Here is a 22211-nt window from a genome sequence, read left to right on the forward strand (position 1 = left end):
TCACTGTAAGACTAGTTGTGCATCAGTGTATACAGTAACACACACTCAGGAACTAACACAGCACTCAGGAGAAACTGCCTCAGCAATCCCCAGAGAGAAAGGGAGAGGGAGAGAGAGTGATAGACAGAGGGAGAGAGAGTGATAGACAGGGGAGGGAGAGTGATAGAGAGAGAGGGAGAGAGTGATAGACAGAGAAATCCTTTTTTCTCCAAACTCATACTGTAGTCTGCTGCCAAACACATAAATGATAAGCACTAGACTAGCTTGAGTTGAGTGGAAGCGCCTGGTCTAGCAGGCCTACATCAAAAGATCCTAAAACAATAATAATAATAATAATAATAATAATAATGGTAGTAGTAGTAGTAGTCGTAGTAATAACAATAATTCAAATAATAATAATAACTAGTGCTGCGAGCAGCAGTGAGCGGGCCCTCGCACCCCACGTGTGTCGGGGTGCTGCGCCGTTAAAGGCTGTGCTATTTCGGTGTGCAGTACTGAGAGAAACTTCCTGTCACCAGTAGGTGGCGCTCTAGGCGTGACTCAATACCGAAGCATAGATGTGTTCAGGACGGTACCTTGATGAAGCGTGAGAAATGTTGAGTAAATCGGATAACGTATGTAGGAGTTATGAGGACTTCCTGTTTCACCAGTAGGTGGCGCTGTAAGTGTGACTCAATACCGACACATAGATGGGTTCAGAAGGCCACCTTCATGAAGCGTCAGCAATTTGGTGCAAATCAGATGATTTATGCAGGAGTTATGAGGACTTCCTGTTTCACCAATAGGTGGCGCTGTAAGTATGATGCAATACTGACACATAGATGTGTTCAGGACAGAACCGTCATGAAGCGTGAGATATATCGGACAAATCCGATAATGTATGGAGGAGTTATGGGGACTTCCTGTTTCACCAATAGGTGGCGCTATAAGTATGATGCAATACTGACACATAGATGTGTTCAGGACAGAACCGTCATGAAGCGTGAGATATATCGGACAAATCCGATAATGTATGGAGGAGTTATGGGGACTTCCTGTTTCACCAATAGGTGGCGCTATAAGTATGACGCAATACTGACACATAGATGTGTTCAGGACAGAACCCTCATGAAGCATGAGATATATCGGACAAATCGGATAATGTATGGAGGAGTTATGTGGACTTCCTGTTTCACCAATAGGTGGCGCTATAAGTATGACGCAATACTGACACATAGATGTGTTCAGGACAGAACCGTCATGAAGCGTGAGATATATCAGACAAATTGGATAATGTATGTAGTAGTTATGAGGACTTCCTGTTTCACCAATAGGTGGCGCTATAAGTATGACGCAATACTGACACATAGATGTGTTCAGGACAGAACCGTCATGAAGCGTGAGCTATATCGGACAAATTGTATAATGTATGGAGGAGTTATGAGGACTTCCTGTTTCACCAATAGGTGGCGCTATAAGTATGATGCAATACTGACACATAGATGTGTTCAGGACAGAACCGTCATGAAGCGTGAGATATATCGGACAAATCCGATAATGTATGGAGGAGTTATGGGGACTTCCTGTTTCACCAATAGGTGGCGCTATAAGTATGACGCAATACTGACACATAAATGTGTTCAGGACAGAACCCTCATGAAGCATGAGATATATCGGACAAATCGGATAATGTATGGAGGAGTTATGTGGACTTCCTGTTTCACCAATAGGTGGCGCTATAAGTATGACGCAATACTGACACATAGATGTGTTCAGGACAGAACCGTCATGAAGCGTGAGATATATCAGACAAATTGGATAATGTATGTAGTAGCTATGAGGACTTCCTGTTTCACCAATAGGTGGCGCTATAAGTATGACGCAATACTGACACATAGATGTGTTCAGGACAGAACCGTCATGAAGCGTGAGCTATATCGGACAAATTGGATAATGTATGGAGGAGTTATGAGGACTTCCTGTTTCACCAATAGGTGGCGCTATAAGTATGATGCAATACTGACACATAGATGTGTTCAGGACAGAACCGTCATGAAGCGTGAGATATATGGGACAAATTGGATTATGTATGTAGGAGTTATGAGGACTTCCTGTTTCACCAATAGGTGGCGCAATAAGTATGATGCAATACTGACACAAAGATGTGTTCAGGACAGAACCGTCATGAAGCGTGAGATATATCGAACAAATTGGATAATGTATGGAGGAGTTATGAGGACTTCCTGTTTCACCAATAGGTGGCGCTATAAGTATAATGCAATACTGACACATAGATGTGTTCAGGACAGAACCGTCATGAAGCGTGAGATATATCGGACAAATTAGATAATGTATGGAGGAGTTATGAGGACTTCGTGTTTTATGGCGAAATGTCAAACTTGTCATAACATTCCAGTGTTATGAGTGGTGCTGTGTGTGTCAATGCCTAGTGATGTCCAGTATTGTGAATGGTGCTGTGTGTGTCCATGTCCAGTGTTGTCCATTGTTGTGAATGGTGCTGTGTGTCCATGCCCAGTGTTGTGAATGGTGATGTGTCCATGTCCAGTGTTGTGAATGGTGCTGTGTGTCCATGTGCAGTGTTGTCCAGTGTTGTGAATGGTGATGTGTGTCCATGTCCAGTGTTGTGAATGGTGCTGTGTCCCCATGTCCAGTGTTGTCCAGTGTTGTGAATGGTGTTGTGTGTGTCCATGTCCAGTGTTAATCAGTGTTGTGAATGGTGCTGTGTGTCCATGTCCAGTGTTGTCCAGTGTTGTGAATGGTGGTGTGTGTCCATGTCCAGTGTTGTGAATGGTGCTATGTGTCCATGCCCAGTGTTGTCCAGTGTTGTGAATGGCTCTGTGTGTCCATGACCAGTGTTGTGAATGGTGCTGTGTTTGTCCATGCCCAGTGTTGTGAATGGTGCTGTGTGTCCATGTCGAGTGTTGTGAATGGTGCTGTGTGTGTCCATGTCCAGTGTTGTCCAGTGTTGTGAATGTTGCTGTGTCCATGCCCAGTGTTGTGAATGGTGCTGGTGCTGTGTGTGTCCATGTCAAGTGTTGTGAATGGTCCTGTGTCCATGTCCAGTGTTGTCAAGGGTTGTGAATGGTGCTGTGTGTGTCCATGCCTAGTGATGTCCAGTGTTGTTAATGATGCTGTGTGTGTCCATGCCCAGTGTTGTGAATGGTGCTGTGTGTGTCCATGTCCAGTGTTGCCCAGTGTTGTGAATTGTTCTGTGTGTGGCCATGCCTAGTGATGTCCAGTGTTGTGAATGGTACTGTGTGTGTCCATGTCCAGTGTCGGCCAGTATTGTGAATGGTGCTGTGTATCCATGCCCACTGTTGTGAATGGTGCTGTTTATGTCCCTGTCCAGTGTTGTGAATGTTGTTGTGTGTCCATGTCCAGTGTTTTCCAGTGTTGTGAATGGTGCTGTGTGTGTCCATGCCCAGTGTTATGAATGGTGCTGTGTGTATCTATGTCCAGTGTTGTCCAGTGTTGTGAATGGTGCTGTGTTCATTTCCAGTGTTGTCCAGTGTTGTGAATGGCTCTGTGTGTGTCCATGCCTAGTGATGTCCAGTGTTGTGAATGGTGCTGTGTGTGTCCATGCCTAATGATGTCCAGTGTTGTGAATGGTGCTGTGTGTGTCCATGTCCAGTGTTGTGAATGGTGCTGTGTGTCCATGTCCAGTGTTGTCCAGTGTTGTGAGTGGTGCTGTGTGTGTCCATGCCTAGTGATGTCCAGTATTGTGAATGGTGCTGTGTGTGTCCATGTCCAGTGTTGTCCATTGTTGTGAATGGTGCTGTGTGTGTCCATGCCCAGTGTTGTGAATGGTGCTGTGTCCATGTCCAGTGTTGTGAATGGTGCTGTGTGTGTCCATGCCCAGTGTTGTGAATGGTGCTGTGTCCATGTCCAGTGTTGTGCATGGTGCTGTGTGTCCATGTGCAGTGTTGTCCAGTGTTGTAAATGGTGCTGTGTGTCCATGTCCAGTGTTGTCCAATGTTGTGAATGGTACTGTGTGTGTCCATGTCCAGTGTTGCCCAGTATTGTGAATGGTGCTGTCCATGTCCAGTGTTGTGAATGCTGCTGTGTATCCATGCCCACTGTTGTGAATGGTGCTATTTGTGTCCATGTCCAGTGTAGTGAATGTTGTTGTGTGTCCATGTCCAGTGTTTTCCAGTGTTGTGAATGGTGCTGTGTGTGTCCATGCCCAGTGTTGTGAATGGTGCTGTGTGTCCATGTCCAGTGCTGTGAATAGTGCTGTGTGTCCATGTCCAGTGTTTTCCAGTGTTGTGAATGGTGCTGTGTGTCCATGTCGAGTGTTGTGAATGGTGCTGTGTGTGTCCATGTCCAGTGTTGTCCAGTGTTGTAAATGGTGCTGTGTGTCCATGCCCAGTGTTGTGAATGGTGCTGGTGCTGTGTCTGTCCATGTCAAGTGTTGTGAATGGTCCTGTGTCCATGTCCAGTGTTGTCCAGTGTTGTGAATGGTGCTGTGTGTGTCCATGTCCAGTGTTGTGAATGGCGCTGTGTGTCCATGTCCAGTGTTGTCCAGTGTTGTGAGTGGTGCTGTGTGTGTCCATGCCTAGTGATGTCCAGTATTGTGAATGGTGCTGTGTATGTGTCCATGTCCAGTGTTGTCCATTGTTGTGAATGGTGCAGTGTGTGTCCATGCCCAGTGTTGTGAATGGTGCTGTGTGTCCATGTCCAGTGTTGTGAATGGTGCTGTGTGTCCATGTGCAGTGTTGTCCAGTGTTGTGAATGGTACTGTGTGTCCATGTCCAGTGTTGCCCAGTATTGTGATGGTGCTGTCCATGTCCAGTGTTGTGAATGGTGCTGTGTATCCATGCCCACTGTTGTGAATGGTGCTGTTTGTGTCCATGTCCAGTGTTGTGAATGTTGTTGTGTGTCCATGTCCAGTGTTTTCCAGTGTTGTGAATGGTGCTGTGTGTGTCCATGCCCAGTGTTGTGAATGGTGCTGAGTGTCCATGTCCAGTGTTGTGAATGGTGCTGTGTGTCCATGTCCAGTGTTGTCCAGTGTTGTGAATGGTGCTGTGTGTCCATGTCCAGTGTTGTCCAGTGTTGTGAATGGTGGTGTGTGTCCATGTCCAGTGTTGTCCAGTGTTTCGAGTGGTGCTGTGTGTGTCCATGCCCAGTGTTCTGAATGGTGCTGTGTGTCCATGTCCAGTGTTGTGAATGGTGCTGTGTGTGTCCATGTCCAGTGTTGTTAATGGTGCTGTGTGTGTCCATGTCCAGTGTTGTGAATGGTGCTGTGTGTCCATGTCCAGTGTTGTTCAGTATTGTGAATGGTGTTGTGTGTCCATGTCCAGTGTTAATCAGTGTTGTGAATGGTGCTGTGTGTCAATGTCCAGTGTTGTCCAGTGTTGTGAATGGTGGTGTGTGTCCATGTCCAGTGTTGTCCAGTGTTGTGAATGGTGCTATGTGTCCATGCCCAGTGTTGTCCAGTGTTGTGAATGGCTCTGTGTGTCCATGCCCAGTGTTGTGAATGGTGCTGGTGCTGTGTGTGTCCATGTCAAGTGTTGTGAATGGTCCTGTGTCCATGTCCAGTGTTGTCCAGTGTTGTGAATGGTGCTGTGTGTGTCTATGCCTAGTGATGTCCAGTGTTGTTAATGATGCTGTGTGTGTCCATGCCCAGTGTTATGAATGGTGCTGTGTTCACTTCCAGTGTTGTCCAGTGTTGTGAATGGCTCTGTGTGTGTTCATGCCTAGTGATGTCCAGTGTTGTGAATGGTGCTGTGTGTGTCCATGCCTAATGATGTCCAGTGTTGTGAATGGTGCTGTGTGTGTCCATGTCCAGTGTTGTGAATGGTGCTGTGTGTCCATGTCCAGTGTTGTCCATTGTTGTGAATGGTGCTGTGTGTGTCCATGCCCAGTGTTGTGAATGGTGCTGTGTGTCCATGTCCAGTGTTGTGAATGGTGCTGTGTGTCCATGTGCAGTGTTGTCCAGTGTTGTGAATGGTGCTGTGTGTCCATGTCCAGTGTTGTCCAGTGTTGTGAATGATACTGTGTGTGTCCATGCCCAGTGTTGTGAATGGTGCTGTGTGTCCATGTCCAGTGTTGTGAATGGTGCTGTGTGTCCATGTGCAGTGTTGTCCAGTGTTGTGAATGGTGCTGTGTGTCCATGTCCAGTGTTGTCCAGTGTTGTGAATGATACTGTGTGTGTCCATGCCCAGTGTTGTGAATGGTGCTGTGTGTCCATGTCCAGTGTTGTGAATGGTGCTGTGTGTCCATGTCCAGTGTTGTGAATGGTGCTGTGTGTCCATGTGCAGTGTTGTCCAATGTTGTGAATGGTACTTGTCCAGTGTTGTGAATGGTGCTGTGTGTCCATGTCCAGTCTTGTCCAGTGTTGTGAATGGTACTGTTTGTGTCCATGTCCAGTGTTGCCCAGTATTGTGAATGGTGCTGTCCATGTCCAGTGTTGTGAATGGTGCTGTGTACCCATGCCCACTGTTGTGAATGGTGCTGTTTGTGTCCATGTCCAGTGTTGTGAATGTTGTTGTGTGTCCATGTCCAGTTTTTTCCAGTGTTGTGAATGGTGCTGTGTGTGTCCATGCCCAGTGTTGTGAATGGTGCTGTGTCCATGTCCAGTGTTGTGAATGGTGCTGTGTGTCCATGTCCAGTGTTGTCCAGTGTTGTGAATGGTGCTGTGTGTCCATGTCCAGTGTTGTCCAGTGTTGTGAATGGTACTGTTTGTGTCCATGTCCAGTGTTGCCCAGTATTGTGAATGGTGCTGTCCATGTCCAGTGTTGTGAATGGTGCTGTGTACCCATGCCCACTGTTGTGAATGGTGCTGTTTGTGTCCAAGTCCAGTGTTGTGAATGTTGTTGTGTGTCCATGTCCAGTGTTTTCCAGTGTTGTGAATGGTGTTGTGTGTGTCCATGTCCAGTGTCCACAACAATCAACAATCAACAGTCCACAACAATCAGTGTTGTGAATGGTGCTGTGTGTCCATGTCCAGTGTTGTCCAGTGTTGTGAATGGTGGTGTGTGTCCATGTCCAGTGTTGTCCAGTGTTGTGAATGGTGCTATGTGTCCATGCCCAGTGTTGTCCAGTGTTGTGAATGGCTCTGTGTGTCCATGACCAGTGTTGTGAATGGTGCTGTGTGTCTCCATGCCCAGTGTTGTGAATGGTGCTGTGTGTCCATGTCGAATGTTGTGAATGGTGCTGTGTGTGTCCATATCCAGTGTTGTCCAGTGTTGTGAATGGTGCTGTGTCCATGCCCAGTGTTGTGAATGGTGCTGGTGCTGTGTGTGTCCATGTCAAGTGTTGTGAATGGTCCTGTGTCCATGTCCAGTGTTGTCCAGTGTTGTGAATGGTGCTGTGTGTGTCCATGCCTAGTGATGTCCAGTGTTGTTAATGATGCTGTGTGTGTCCATGCCCAGTGTTGTGAATGGTGCTATGTGTGTCCATGTCCAGTGTTGCCCAGTGTTGTGAATTGTTCTGTGTGTATCCATGCCTAGTGATGTCCAGTGTTGTGAATGGTACTGTGTGTGTCCATGTCCAGTGTTGGCCAGTATTGTGAATGGTGCTGTGTATCCATGCCCACTGTTGTGAATGGTGCTGTTTATGTCCATGTCCAGTGTTGTGAATGTTGTTGTGTGTCCATGTCCAGTGTTTTCCAGTGTTGTGAATGGTGCTGTTTGTGTCCATGCCCAGTGTTATGAATGATGCTGTGTGTCTATGTCCAGTGTTGTCCAGTGTTGTGAATGGTGCTGTGTTCATTTCCAGTGTTGTCCAGTGTTGTGAATGGCTCTGTGTGTGTCCATGCCTAGTGATGTCCAGTGTTGTGAATGGTGCTGTGTGTGTCCATGCCTAATGATGTCCAGTGTTGTGAATGGTGCTGTGTGTGTCCATGTCCAGTGTTGTGAATGGTGCTGTGTGTCCATGTCCAGTGTTGTCCAGTGTTATGAGTGGTGCTGTGTGTGTCCATGCCTAGTGATGTCCAGTATTGTGAATGGTGCTGTGTGTGTCCATGTCCAGTGTTGTCCATTGTTGTGAATGGTGCTGTGTGTGTCCATGCCCAGTGTTGTGAATGGTGCTGTGTCCATGTCCAGTGTTGTGAATGGTGCTGTGTGTCCATGTGCAGTGTTGTCCAGTGTTGTGAATGGTGCTGTGTGTCCATGTCCAGTGTTGTGAATGGTGCTGTGTCCCCATGTCCAGTGTTGTCCAGTGTTGTGAATGGTGTTGTGTGTGTCCATGTCCAGTGTTAATCAGTGTTGTGAATGGTGCTGTGTGTCCATGTCCAGTGTTGTCCAGTGTTGTGAATGGTGGTGTGTGTCCATGTCCAGTGTTGTGAATGGTGCTATGTGTCCATGCCCAGTGTTGTCCAGTGTTGTGAATGGTGCTGTGTTTGTCCATGCCCAGTGTTGTGAATGGTGCTGTGTGTCCATGTCGAGTGTTGTGAATGGTGCTGTGTGTGTCCATGTCCAGTGTTGTCCAGTGTTGTGAATGGTGCTGTGTCCATGCCCAGTGTTGTGAATGGTGCTGGTGCTGTGTGTGTCCATGTCAAGTGTTGTGAATGGTCCTGTGTCCATGTCCAGTGTTGTCCAGTGTTGTGAATGGTGCTGTGTGTGTCCATGCCTAGTGATGTCCAGTGTTGTTAATGATGCTGTGTGTGTCCATGCCCAGTGTTGTGAATGGTGCTGTGTGTGTCCATGTCCAGTGTTGCCCAGTGTTGTGAATTGTTCTGTGTGTGGCCATGCCTAGTGATGTCCAGTGTTGTGAATGGTACTGTGTTTGTCCATGTCCAGTGTCGGCCAGTATTGTGAATGGTGCTGTGTATCCATGCCCACTGTTGTGAATGGTGCTGTTTATGTCCATGTCCAGTGTTGTGAATGTTGTTGTGTGTCCATGTCCAGTGTTTTCCAGTGTTGTGAATGGTGCTGTGTGTGTCCATGCCCAGTGTTATGAATGGTGCTGTGTGTATCTATGTCCAGTGTTGTCCAGTGTTGTGAATGGTGCTGTGTTCATTTCCAGTGTTGTCCAGTGTTGTGAATGGCTCTGTGTGTGTCCATGCCTAGTGATGTCCAGTGTTGTGAATGGTGCTGTGTGTGTCCATGCCTAATGATGTCCAGTGTTGTGAATGGTGCTGTGTGTGTCCATGTCCAGTGTTGTGAATGGTGCTATGTGTCCATGTCCAGTGTTGTCCAGTGTTGTGAGTGGTGCTGTGTGTGTCCATGCCTAGTGATGTCCAGTATTGTGAATGGTGCTGTGTGTGTCCATGTCCAGTGTTGTCCATTGTTGTGAATGGTGCTGTGTGTGTCCATGCCCAGTGTTGTGAATGGTGCTGTGTCCATGTCCAGTGTTGTGAATGGTGCTGTGTGTGTCCATGCCCAGTGTTGTGAATGGTGCTGTGTCCATGTCCAGTGTTGTGAATGGTGCTGTGTGTCCATGTGCAGTGTTGTCCAGTGTTGTAAATGGTGCTGTGTGTCCATGTCCAGTGTTGTCCAATGTTGTGAATGGTACTGTGTGTGTCCATGTCCAGTGTTGCCCAGTATTGTGAATGGTGCTGTCCATGTCCAGTGTTGTGAATGCTGCTGTGTATCCATGCCCACTGTTGTGAATGGTGCTATTTGTGTCCATGTCCAGTGTAGTGAATGTTGTTGTGTGTCCATGTCCAGTGTTTTCCAGTGTTGTGAATGGTGCTGTGTGTGTCCATGCCCAGTGTTGTGAATGGTGCTGTGTGTCCATGTCCAGTGTTGTGAATAGTGCTGTGTGTCCATGTCCAGTGTTTTCCAGTGTTGTGAATGGTGCTGTGTGTCCATGTCCAGTGTTGTGAATGGTGCTGTGTGTGTCCATGTCCAGTGTTGTCCAGTGTTGTGAATGGTGCTGTGTGTCCATGCCCAGTGTTGTGAATGGTGCTGGTGCTGTGTCTGTCCATGTCAAGTGTTGTGAATGGTCCTGTGTCCATGTCCAGTGTTGTCCAGTGTTGTGAATGGTGCTGTGTGTTTCCATGTCCAGTGTTGTGAATGGCGCTGTGTGTCCATGTCCAGTGTTGTCCAGTGTTGTGAGTGGTGCTGTGTGTGTCCATGCCTAGTGATGTCCAGTATTGTGAATGGTGCTGTGTATGTGTCCATGTCCAGTGTTGTCCATTGTTGTGAATGGTGCAGTGTGTGTCCATGCCCAGTGTTGTGAATGGTGCTGTGTATGTGTCCATGTCCAGTGTTGTGAATGGTGCTGTGTGTCCATGTCCAGTGTTTTCCAGTGTTGTGAATGGTGCTGTTTGTGTCCATGCCCAGTGTTATGAATGATGCTGTGTGTCTATGTCCAGTGTTGCCCAGTATTGTGATGGTGCTGTCCATGTCCAGTGTTGTGAATGGTGCTGTGTATCCATGCCCACTGTTGTGAATGGTGCAGTGTGTGTCCATGTCCAGTGTTGTGAATGTTGTTGTGTCCATGTCCAGTGTTTTCCAGTGTTGTGAATGGTGCTGTGTGTGTCCATGCCCAGTGTTGTGAATGGTGCTGTGTGTCCATGTCCAGTGTTGTGAATGGTGCTGTGTGTCCATGTCCAGTGTTGTCCAGTCTTGTGAATGGTGCTGTGTGTCCATGTCCAGTGTTGTCCAGTGTTGTGAATGGTGGTGTGTGTCCATGTCCAGTGTTGTCCAGTGTTTCGAGTGGTGCTGTGTGTGTCCATGCCCAGTGTTCTGAATGGTGCTGTGTGTCCATGTCCAGTGTTGTGAATGGTGCTGTGTGTGTCCATGTCCAGTGTTGTGAATGGTGCTGTGTGTGTCCATGTCCAGTGTTGTGAATGGTGCTGTGTGTCCATGTCCAGTGTTGTTCAGTATTGTGAATGGTGTTGTGTGTCCATGTCCAGTGTTAATCAGTGTTGTGAATGGTGCTGTGTGTCCATGTCCAGTGTTGTCCAGTGTTGTGAATGGTGGTGTGTGTCCATGTCCAGTGTTGTCCAGTGTTGTGAATGGTGCTATGTGTCCATGCCCAGTGTTGTCCAGTGTTGTGAATGGCTCTGTGTGTCCATGCCCAGTGTTGTGAATGGTGCTGGTGCTGTGTGTGTCCATGTCAAGTGTTGTGAATGGTCCTGTGTCCATGTCCAGTGTTGTCCAGTGTTGTGAATGGTGCTGTGTGTGTCTATGCCTAGTGATGTCCAGTGTTGTTAATGATGCTGTGTGTGTCCATTAGGGTGCATCAAATTGCAATGTTAAAATTAAATCTCAACATATCATTCTGCCTGGGGTGGCATTTTGTTATGACACACATACAAATGATTTGTGCAAAGTTTTGGGAAAATTACTTGAGATTTAGAGGTCCAACGGTTTTTGGGTGTTTTCCTGAATAACATCGATGCAATCTCAAAAACGACAAGAAATAGATTTTTAGAACATTTATTTTGAATAGAACAACATAAAATCTAATACTCAAGTAAAGTACAACTCCTCAGTGTCTGTACTTAAGTACAGTATTCAAGTAAATCAAGTTACTGTCCTCGAACATGTCTCAATATAGTGTCCTACTCCTGGTCCAGCTTGCGCTTGCTGCGGCGAAGATTTGGATTTTGTGTGCGGTCATGCTCAACTGCCTGCAGCACATTTTGCAGGTGCTCCTCGCTCCTGGCTGCTGCCACGAAGTCTGACGTCAGTTTGACGCCACGCTCGGCACAGTCATTCACCACATTGATGGCACGTACATTCACTGCACCCGTTTGAAATGCTGCACTGGAAGTCCAATCCTCTACATCCAGTGAAAGAAAAGTTGGATCAATGTGCAGCAGGTGCATGCCGAACCAGCAGTCTGGGTTGGCGAGGTCAGCCAAGCTGGTGGTCGGCGAGAGGGTTGGAAACTTCGGCTTGCCAAAGCCAGTGCCAAAGCGGAGCTGTGGGGCTCGCATGGGTAGATCAGCCGGCTTGTGCTCCAAGATGGCATCTGCAAGTGCGCGCCGCTCACCAACTGGCACCTTGGTGCTGAAGAGTGCCAGGGGCAGCATCTCGCATGTCAGGTACCATAGGTGCCTCTCCAGAGCCTTAATTGCTGATGCAGCGATGCCCTCGTCAACAGCCTTGTATTCACACAGGTGGCAGTAGAGTGTGAGGTCATTCCATCCAGCATCTACGGCCGTGTCACAGGCCATCCACCATGTTGCGTAGATGTGCGTAATGAACTTGGCAAACGCCCGAATCTTCAACACCTGCTGTTGTGTTGTGATGGTCCCCTGAGGAAGCAACGCAATGTGCTGCTCCATCAAGGCCAGCTTGAGGGTGTAGAGCAGCTTGGCCATCCACCGTGCCTTGTGCAGTGCTCCCGGTCGTTGCAAGGTTACTGGAGTTTGATCTGCAATGTCTGCACTCAGATACACTAGACATAGCTGCACAAACTCACGATAGTCACCCCTCTTGTAGTTGAGCAGTCCTGCAGCGCAAACATTGAGTTCAGCACGCAACTTGCCAAGAAATGGTGGTTCAGCATCCCCAGGAATGTAGCAGGACAATGTGCCGCCCTTGAGTGGCAACAGGTTCCAGTTGTCCCGCAGACGTGTAAACAATGTCACCTCTGGCGATCGTGACACCTCCACCTTGAGGTGAGTGAAAATGTGGCTGAGGAGCACCTCTCCGATGTGGTGCCGGCAACCGGACCAGAGTAGTGGTCGACCCAGTGAGTTCTGGATGGCAATGCAGGCTGCTGTGAGATGGCCGGTGTTTGAGGCCGTGGTGTCAAATGCCATGTTGACAACCTGATCGGTACAGCACCAGTCCTGCAGCAGCTTGCATGTCAGCCGGGCGATGATCGTTCCACATGCCTCGTTAGTCCCCTTCATGTATGCTGGCACGCCGAGTAGTTTTAGCCGCTCCGCATCTCCGACCACCACCGTCAGACGCTCCTCCAACTGACGCACATTGTTGAGCATTGGTGTCAACTTGCTGTCCCAGTGCAGGGTGCACATGGGAGGGGGTGTCCACTGCTCGTGCTGTTCCTCACTGATGGTCTTCAGCACTTGACGGCGTGATCGGTCTGCTGTCGCGTAGGATGTGGAGACCATTTCTGAATTTCCACCTGACTCCTCGATCAGGCCGCGTGTGAAAGCAGCCTGCTGCGTTGGTGTCATCTTCAATCGTGTAGCCAGTGACACAAGGCTTGGCCGGCTGAGAATGTCAGATGGAATGAATGCTGTGGTGCCTGTCTTCTTGCGTTCACGGATGGGTGTGTTCTCAGCCAGTGGAGCAACTGCTTCATCTGCATTGCCATCCTCATCACTTTCGCTTTCTAATACCACCATGCTGGTAGACATCGCCGTCATCTCCTGCTCCTTGGTGAGGTAGGCCTGCTGCGCTTCTTCACGCTCCTGTCGCCGCTTCACCTTAATAATGATAATAATAATAATAAACTTTATTTGTATAGCACCTTCCATGACATGCAATGCAGCTCAAAGTGCTTTACAGATCAAGCACAAAACATTAAAATAAGAAAATAGAAGCAGAAACATAAAATTACATAAAAATAAAAGCAAACCTTGGATTGCAGCTTGACATCGAATGCTCCAAATGTGGCCACTCTGTCGCCCTTCATGCTGGCTAGAAAAGCAAGGTCCTCTGCATCACGGATCAGCTCCTCTGCGTTTGGAGTCCACAGCGGGAACGTGGCATCCAGCTTGTGCTCCATTGCGTCCACCAGTCGAGCAGTAGCCTCACTGGAGCGCCTTTCCTTTGGTATGCGCCGCAGCTTGTTGTTGGCATCGAGGAGGGCTATCATCTTCTCACATGCTCGCTGATCACTCCCCATTGGGATGTTGGCCTTTCCATAAAATGGACGCACCTGCTCCAAAACAATCTTAGCCGCCTGGAACCGTGACATGGCTCCAGTCAAACCTGGTCGCTTTGCATGCAGTTGTGTGTCGCAGTTATACAGCAAGCACCGCAAGATCTGGTGACCACTTGGCAGCTTGGCGCCAGTGATAATGGCATCTGCATCGGTGATAGTGGCGCCCAGACCAAAAACCAGGGTGCGGCTCCTCTGGCAGGGGCCTAAGGCCATCTTGTGAGAGCTGGATCCTGTGGTGTGTGATGGTGGCGTTGAGGGAATTGACTCAGCAACTGAGCTACACAGGCAGAGCTTTTTATAGGCAAAGCCCCCCCCCCCCATTTTTATGCAGGTGCGTGAAAATAGAATAGTTCCCGCAAAACAGAGGGTAAAATGTGCGGGAATATTGGAACAAACAGGTCTCCGGGCTTGAAATGTAACAATATTGCAACAACACACACACTGTTGTTGAATAACACACACACACACAGAGGTGCGGGAATATAGGAGCAGACAGGTCTCCGTGCTTGAAATATAACAATGTTGCAACCTTGTGCGTGAATAACTCACATTCACACACACACACACACACACACACACACACACACACACACACACACACACACACCAGCAGGCCATGTGCGAGCAGGGCAGAGTGAAGGGACACAGTTCCTGTTACCCCCTTATGCCATAAAATCAGACGTACCGTTGCACCTCTAAATCACCTCGTATCGCTTTAATATTTTGTATCTATTGTTTTTGCATGGATGGTAACACTTTTAGCACCCATGCAAATCAATATTCCGGAAATGTGTATTTTGATGATGTCCAGTGTTGGGAATGGTGCTGTGTGTGTCCATGTCCAGTGTTGTGAATGGTGCTGTGTGTCCATGTCCAGTGTTGTCCATTGTTGTGAATGGTGCTGTGTGTGTCCATGCCCAGTGTTGTGAATGGTGCTGTGTGTCCATGTCCAGTGTTGTGAATGGTGCTGTTTGTCCATGTGCAGTGTTGTCCAGTGTTGTGAATGGTGCTGTGTGTCCATGTCCAGTGTTGTCCAGTGTTGTGAATGATACTGTGTGTGTCCATGCCCAGTGTTGTGAATGGTGCTGTGTGTCCATGTCCAGTGTTGTGAATGGTGCTGTGTGTCCATGTGCAGTGTTGTCCAGTGTTGTGAATGGTGCTGTGTGTCCATGTCCAGTGTTGTCCAGTGTTGTGAATGATACTGTGTGTCCATGCCCAGTGTTGTGAATGGTGCTGTGTGTCCATGTCCAGTGTTGTGAATGGTGCTGTGTGTCCATGTGCAGTGTTGTCCAGTCTTGTGAATGGTGCTGTGTGTCCATGTCCAGTGTTGTCCAGTGTTGTGAATGGTGGTGTGTGTCCATGTCCAGTGTTGTCCAGTGTTTCGAGTGGTGCTGTGTGTGTCCATGCCCAGTGTTCTGAATGGTGCTGTGTGTCCATGTCCAGTGTTGTGAATGGTGCTGTGTGTGTCCATGTCCAGTGTTGTGAATGGTGCTGTGTGTGTCCATGTCCAGTGTTGTGAATGGTGCTGTGTGTCCATGTCCAGTGTTGTTCAGTATTGTGAATGGTGTTGTGTGTCCATGTCCAGTGTTAATCAGTGTTGTGAATGGTGCTGTGTGTCCATGTCCAGTGTTGTCCAGTGTTGTGAATGGTGGTGTGTGTCCATGTCCAGTGTTGTCCAGTGTTGTGAATGGTGCTATGTGTCCATGCCCAGTGTTGTCCAGTGTTGTGAATGGCTCTGTGTGTCCATGCCCAGTGTTGTGAATGGTGCTGGTGCTGTGTGTGTCCATGTCAAGTGTTGTGAATGGTCCTGTGTCCATGTCCAGTGTTGTCCAGTGTTGTGAATGGTGCTGTGTGTGTCTATGCCTAGTGATGTCCAGTGTTGTTAATGATGCTGTGTGTGTCCATGCCCAGTGTTATGAATGGTGCTGTGTTCACTTCCAGTGTTGTCCAGTGTTGTGAATGGCTCTGTGTGTGTTCATGCCTAGTGATGTCCAGTGTTGTGAATGGTGCTGTGTGTGTCCATGCCTAATGATGTCCAGTGTTGGGAATGGTGCTGTGTGTGTCCATGTCCAGTGTTGTGAATGGTGCTGTGTGTCCATGTCCAGTGTTGTCCATTGTTGTGAATGGTGCTGTGTGTGTCCATGCCCAGTGTTGTGAATGGTGCTGTGTGTCCATGTCCAGTGTTGTGAATGGTGCTGTGTGTCCATGTGCAGTGTTGTCCAGTGTTGTGAATGGTGCTATGTGTCCATGTCCAGTGTTGTCCAGTGTTGTGAATGATACTGTGTGTGTCCATGCCCAGTGTTGTGAATGGTGCTGTGTGTCCATGTCCAGTGTTGTGAATGGTGCTGTGTGTCCATGTGCAGTGTTGTCCAGTGTTGTGAATGGTGCTGTGTCCATGTCCAGTGTTGTCCAGTGTTGTGAATGATACTGTGTGTCCATGCCCAGTGTTGTGAATGGTGCTGTGTGTCCATGTCCAGTGTTGTGAATGGTGCTGTGTGTCCATGTGCAGTGTTGTCCAGTGTTGTGAATGGTGCTGTGTCCATGTCCAGTCTTGTCCAGTGTTGTGAATGGTACTGTTTGTGTCCATGTCCAGTGTTGCCCAGTATTGTGAATGGTGCTGTCCATGTCCAGTGTTGTGAATGGTGCTGTGTACCCATGCCCACTGTTGTGAATGGTGCTGTTTGTGTCCATGTCCAGTGTTGTGAATGTTGTTGTGTGTCCATGTCCAGTTTTTTCCAGTGTTGTGAATGGTGCTGTGTGTGTCCATGCCCAGTGTTGTGAATGGTGCTGTGTCCATGTCCAGTGTTGTGAATGGTGCTGTGTGTCCATGTCCAGTGTTGTCCAGTGTTGTGAATGGTGCTGTGTGTCCATGTCCAGTGTTGTCCAGTGTTGTGAATGGTACTGTTTGTGTCCATGTCCAGTGTTGCCCAGTATTGTGAATGGTGCTGTCCATGTCCAGTGTTGTGAATGGTGCTGTGTACCCATGCCCACTGTTGTGAATGGTGCTGTTTGTGTCCAAGTCCAGTGTTGTGAATGTTGTTGTGTGTCCATGTCCAGTGTTTTCCAGTGTTGTGAATGGTGCTGTGTGTGTCCATGCCCAGTGTTGTGAATGGTGCTGTGTCCATGTCCAGTGTTGTGAATGGTGCTGTGTGTCCATGTCCAGTGTTGTCCAGTGTTGTGAATGGTGCTGTGTGTGTCCATGCCCAATGTTGTGAATGGTGCTGTGTGTGTCCATGTCCAGTGTTGTGAATGGTGCTGTGTGTGTCCATGCCCAGTGTTGTGAATGGTGCTGTGTGTCCATGTCCAGTGTTGTGAATGGTGCTGTGTGTCCATGTGCAGTGTTGTCCAGTGTTGTGAATGGTGCTGTGTGTCCATGCCCAGTGTTGTGAATGGTGCTGTGTGTGTCCATGTCCAGTGTTGTGAATGGTGCTGTGTGTGTCCATGCCCAGTGTTGTGAATGGTGCTGTGTGTCCATGTCCAGTGTTGTGAATGGTGCTGTGTGTCCATGTGCAGTGTTGTCCAGTGTTGTGAATGGTGCTGTGTGTCCATGCCCAGTGTTGTGAATGGTGCTGTGTGTGTCCATGTCCAGTGTTGTGAATGGTGCTGTGTGTGTCCATGCCCAGTGTTGTGAATGGTGCTGTGTGTCCATGTCCAGTGTTGTGAATGGTGCTGTGTGTGTCCATGCCCAGTGTTGTCCAGTGTTGTGAGTGGTAGTGTCCATGCCTCGTGATGTCCAGTGTTGTGAATGGTGCTGTGTGTGTCCATGTCCAGTGTTGTCCAGTGTTGTGAATGGTGCTGTGTGTGTCCATGCCAACTGATGTCCAGTGTTGTGAATGGTGCTGTGTGTCCATGTCCAGTGTTGTCCAGTGTTGTGAATGATACTGTGTGTGTCCATGCCCAGTGTTGTGAATGGTGCTGTGTGTCCATGTCCAGTGTTGTGAATGGTGCTGTGTGTCCATGTCCAGTGTTGTCCAGTGTTGTGAATGGTGCTGTGTGTCCATGTCCAGTGTTGTCCAGTGTTGTGAATGGTGGTGTGTGTCCATGTCCAGTGTTGTCCAGTGTTTCGAGTGGTGCTGTGTGTGTCCATGCCCAGTGTTCTGAATGGTGCTGTGTGTCCATGTCCAGTGTTGTGAATGGTGCTGTGTGTGTCCATGTCCAGTGTTGTGAATGGTGCTGTGTGTGTCCATGTCCAGTGTTGTGAATGGTGCTGTGTGTCCATGTCCAGTGTTGTTCAGTATTGTGAATGGTGTTGTGTGTCCATGTCCAGTGTTAATCAGTGTTGTGAATGGTGCTGTGTGTCCATGTCCAGTGTTGTCCAGTGTTGTGAATGGTGGTGTGTGTCCATGTCCAGTGTTGTCCAGTGTTGTGAATGGTGCTATGTGTCCATGCCCAGTGTTGTCCAGTGTTGTGAATGGCTCTGTGTGTCCATGCCCAGTGTTGTGAATGGTGCTGGTGCTGTGTGTGTCCATGTCAAGTGTTGTGAATGGTCCTGTGTCCATGTCCAGTGTTGTCCAGTGTTGTGAATGGTGCTGTGTGTGTCCATGCCCAATGTTGTGAATGGTGCTGTGTGTGTCCATGTCCAGTGTTGTGAATGGTGCTGTGTGTCCATGTGCAGTGTTGTCCAGTGTTGTGAATGGTGCTGTGTGACCATGTCCAGTCTTGTCCAGTGTTGTGAATGGTACTGTTTGTGTCCATGTCCAGTGTTGCCCAGTATTGTGAATGGTGCTGTCCATGTCCAGTGTTGTGAATGCTGCTGTGTATCCATGCCCACTGTTGTGAATGGTGCTATTTGTGTCCATGTCCAGTGTAGTGAATGTTGTTGTGTGTTTTCCAGTGTTGTGAATGGTGCTGTGTGTGTCCATGCCCAGTGTTGTGAATGGTGCTGTGTGTCCATGTCCAGTGTTGTGAATAGTGCTGTGTGTCCATGTCCAGTGTTTTCCAGTGTTGTGAATGGTGCTGTGTGTCCATGTCGAGTGTTGTGAATGGTGCTGTGTGTGTCCATGTCCAGTGTTGTCCAGTGTTGTGAATGGTGCTGTGTGTCCATGCCCAGTGTTGTGAATGGTGCTGGTGCTGTGTCTGTCCATGTCAAGTGTTGTGAATGGTCCTGTGTCCATGTCCAGTGTTGTCCAGTGTTGTGAATGGTGCTGTGTGTCCATGTCCAGTGTTGTCCAGTGTTGTGAGTGGTGCTGTGTGTGTCCATGCCCAATGTTGTGAATGGTGCTGTGTGTGTCCATGTCCAGTGTTGTGAATGATACTGTGTGTGTCCATGCCCAGTGTTGTGAATGGTGCTGTGTGTCCATGTCCAGTGTTGTGAATGGTGCTGTGTGTCCATGTGCAGTGTTGTCCAGTGTTGTGAATGGTGCTGTGTGTCCATGTCCAGTCTTGTCCAGTGTTGTGAATGGTACTGTTTGTGTCCATGTCCAGTGTTGCCCAGTATTGTGAATGGTGCTGTCCATGTCCAGTGTTGTGAATGCTGCTGTGTATCCATGCCCACTGTTGTGAATGGTGCTATTTGTGTCCATGTCCAGTGTAGTGAATGTTGTTGTGTGTTTTCCAGTGTTGTGAATGGTGCTGTGTGTGTCCATGCCCAGTGTTGTGAATGGTGCTGTGTGTCCATGTCCAGTGTTGTGAATAGTGCTGTGTGTCCATGTCCAGTGTTTTCCAGTGTTGTGAATGGTGCTGTGTGTCCATGTCGAGTGTTGTGAATGGTGCTGTGTGTGTCCATGTCCAGTGTTGTCCAGTGTTGTGAATGGTGATGTGTGTCCATGCCCAGTGTTGTGAATGGTGCTGGTGCTGTGTCTGTCCATGTCAAGTGTTGTGAATGGTCCTGTGTCCATGTCCAGTGTTGTCCAGTGTTGTGAATGGTGCTGTGTGTGTCCATGTCCAGTGTTGTGAATGGCGCTGTGTGTCCATGTCCAGTGTTGTCCAGTGTTGTGAGTGGTGCTGTGTGTGTCCATGCCTAGTGATGTCCAGTATTGTGAATGGTGCTGTGTATGTGTCCATGTCCAGTGTTGTCCATTGTTGTGAATGGTGCAGTGTGTGTCCATGCCCAGTGTTGTGAATGGTGCTGTGTGTCCATGTCCAGTGTTGTGAATGGTGCTGTGTGTCCATGTGCAGTGTTGTCCAGTGTTGTGAATGGTACTGTGTGTCCATGTCCAGTGTTGCCCAGTATTGTGATGGTGCTGTCCATGTCCAGTGTTGTGAATGGTGCTGTGTATCCATGCCCACTGTTGTGAATGGTGCTGTTTGTGTCCATGTCCAGTGTTGTGAATGTTGTTGTGTGTCCATGTCCAGTGTTTTCCAGTGTTGTGAATGGTGCTGTGTGTGTCCATGCCCAGTGTTGTGAATGGTGCTGTGTGTCCATGTCCAGTGTTGTGAATGGTGCTATGTGTCCATGTCCAGTGTTGTCCAGTGTTGTGAATGGTGCTGTGTGTCCATGTCCAGTGTTGTCCAGTGTTGTGAATGACTCTGTGTGTGTCCATATCCAGTGTTGTCCAGTGTTGTGATTGGTGCTGTGTGTGTCCATGCCCAGTGTTGTGAATAGTGCTGTGTGTGTCCATGTCGAGTCTTGTGAATGGCACTGTGTCCATGTCCAGTGTTGTGAATGGTGCTGTGTTTCCATTCCCAGTGTTGTGAATGGTTCTGTGTGTGTCCATGTGTGTCCATTCCCAGTGTTGTGAATGGTTCTGTGTGTGTCCATGTCCAGTGTTGTGAATGGTGCTGTGTGTCCATGTCCAGTGTTGTCCAGTATTGTGAATGGTGCTGTGTGTGTCCATGCCTAGTGATGTCCAGTGTTGTGAATGGTGCTGTGTGTCCATGCCTAGTGATGTCTAGTGTTGTGAATGATGCTGTGTGTGTCCATGCCCAGTGTTGTGAATGGTTCTGTGTGTGTCCATGCCCAGTGTTGTCCAGTGTTGTGAATGGTTCTGTGTGTGTCCATGCCTAGTGATGTCCAGTGTTGTGAATGGTGCTGTGTGTGTCCATGTCCAGTGTTGCCCAGTGTTGTGAATGGTGCTGTGTGTCCATGTCCAGTGTTGTGAATAGTGCTCAGTGATAACCGTGTCCATGTGAACTCAGTAACTTCTGGCGACACTGATAAAGCGGTTATGTAACCTGGATGTCATTTCTGTTTGGTTTCGTTCTTGTCTGGAGGTCGTGTAGCCCAGGCCCCAGAGGTACAGTACAGACCCTGACCAGAGTGTTTCTGGTGACTCACTTGAGGATCATGGTCATGGTCTCTTTGCGGTCCTTCCCCTGGAATGGCAGGGTTCCAGTCAGCATCTCGAACTGGGGGAGGAAGAGCAGCTTGGTCAGACCACTAAGGCCTTCAGTACCTTTCCACACAGAGGGCTAGGGTTAGGGTTAGGACATATGAATGGCTGTCTGAGGTAGGAAAACAATTATGAAAAAGTGGCGCACGCACATCCACAGACCTTCAAGGCAGGTGCTGGAAACAAGAATGACAAGAATGACAGAAAAGTACAAGAATGACAGAAAAGTACAGAGTCTGACATTGCAGCTACCTGAGCAGGGTCTGACATTGCAGCTACCTGAGCAGGGTCTGACATTGCAGCTACCTTCTGCTTATTTGCTGATTATTACTTCTGCTTATTTGTGTCCGATGGGTTAGGGTTATGTCTGATATCAGTGTGAGCTACAGCCTGCAGAATCTATTCTTTTCTCTGAGGTGGGAAAGCAAGTACCATGTGACTGAATTACATCAAAGGCCTGAACAAACTAAACAACCGTCACCATGGTGACTCATACAAACAGAAGTACCCAGCATAGCAACAAGCCCCACCCGGCATAGCAACATGCCCTTTCCCACTGCTGCACACAAAACCCACTGTACCTTTTCCACTGCTGAAACCCAACATTTCCCCCATGGGGATTATTAAAGTATATCTTATCTTATGCCCCCCTCACCATGAGAACGCCGTACGACCACCAGTCAGCGCTGTGGGTATGTCCTCTGCGGTTCACCACCTCTGGCGCCATATACTCCACCGTCCCACAGAACGAGTACGCCTTGTTTTCATGGTCGATAGACTCCTTACTGAGGCCGAAGTCTGCAGCGCACACACACACACGCACACACAGACACTAGTAAGCCTTTTTCCACACATGCAAATGTACACACACACACACACACACACACGCACACACACACACCTCCAAACAAAGGGTCTAAAATGACCCACCTGTAAGTTTTATATGGCCCTCCTCATCTAGTAGAATGCTGAAACAACAAAAATGCCTTTAGAGAGAGATACGACATTCATACACACTATAACACACCTGCTGTGTGTGTGTGTGTGTGTGTGTGTGTGTGTGTGTGTGTGTGTGTGTGTGTGTGTGTGTGTGTGTGTGTGTGTCTATGGTACTTCTCAGGTTTCAGGTCTCTGTAGATGATGAGGTGTGTGTGTGTGTGTGTGTGTGTGTGTGTGTGTGTG

At 48.4% G+C, this 22211-nt stretch overlaps 1 protein-coding gene across 1 annotated transcript in view; it reads right to left on the bottom strand.

The window, feature by feature from the left end:
• The window catches only part of LOC311313226 (ribosomal protein S6 kinase alpha-3), a gene marked incomplete at its 3' end in the record, with an annotated part of 34110 nt that overhangs the window by 9894 nt on the left and 2005 nt on the right, over nt 1-22211 (bottom strand). Inside the window, exons 5-7 of the mRNA XM_084443321.1 lie at nt 21960-21997; nt 21685-21827; nt 20975-21045 (exon numbers count right to left, since the gene is read on the bottom strand). Coding sequence (XP_084299447.1) covers nt 20975-21045; nt 21685-21827; nt 21960-21997 — 252 coding nt within the window. The remainder of the gene's footprint in view (nt 1-20974; nt 21046-21684; nt 21828-21959; nt 21998-22211) is intronic.

The sequence above is a fragment of the Borostomias antarcticus genome, assembly GCF_949987555.1.
Source record: "Borostomias antarcticus genome assembly, chromosome: 9".
Lineage (NCBI taxonomy): Eukaryota > Metazoa > Chordata > Actinopteri > Stomiiformes > Stomiidae > Borostomias > Borostomias antarcticus.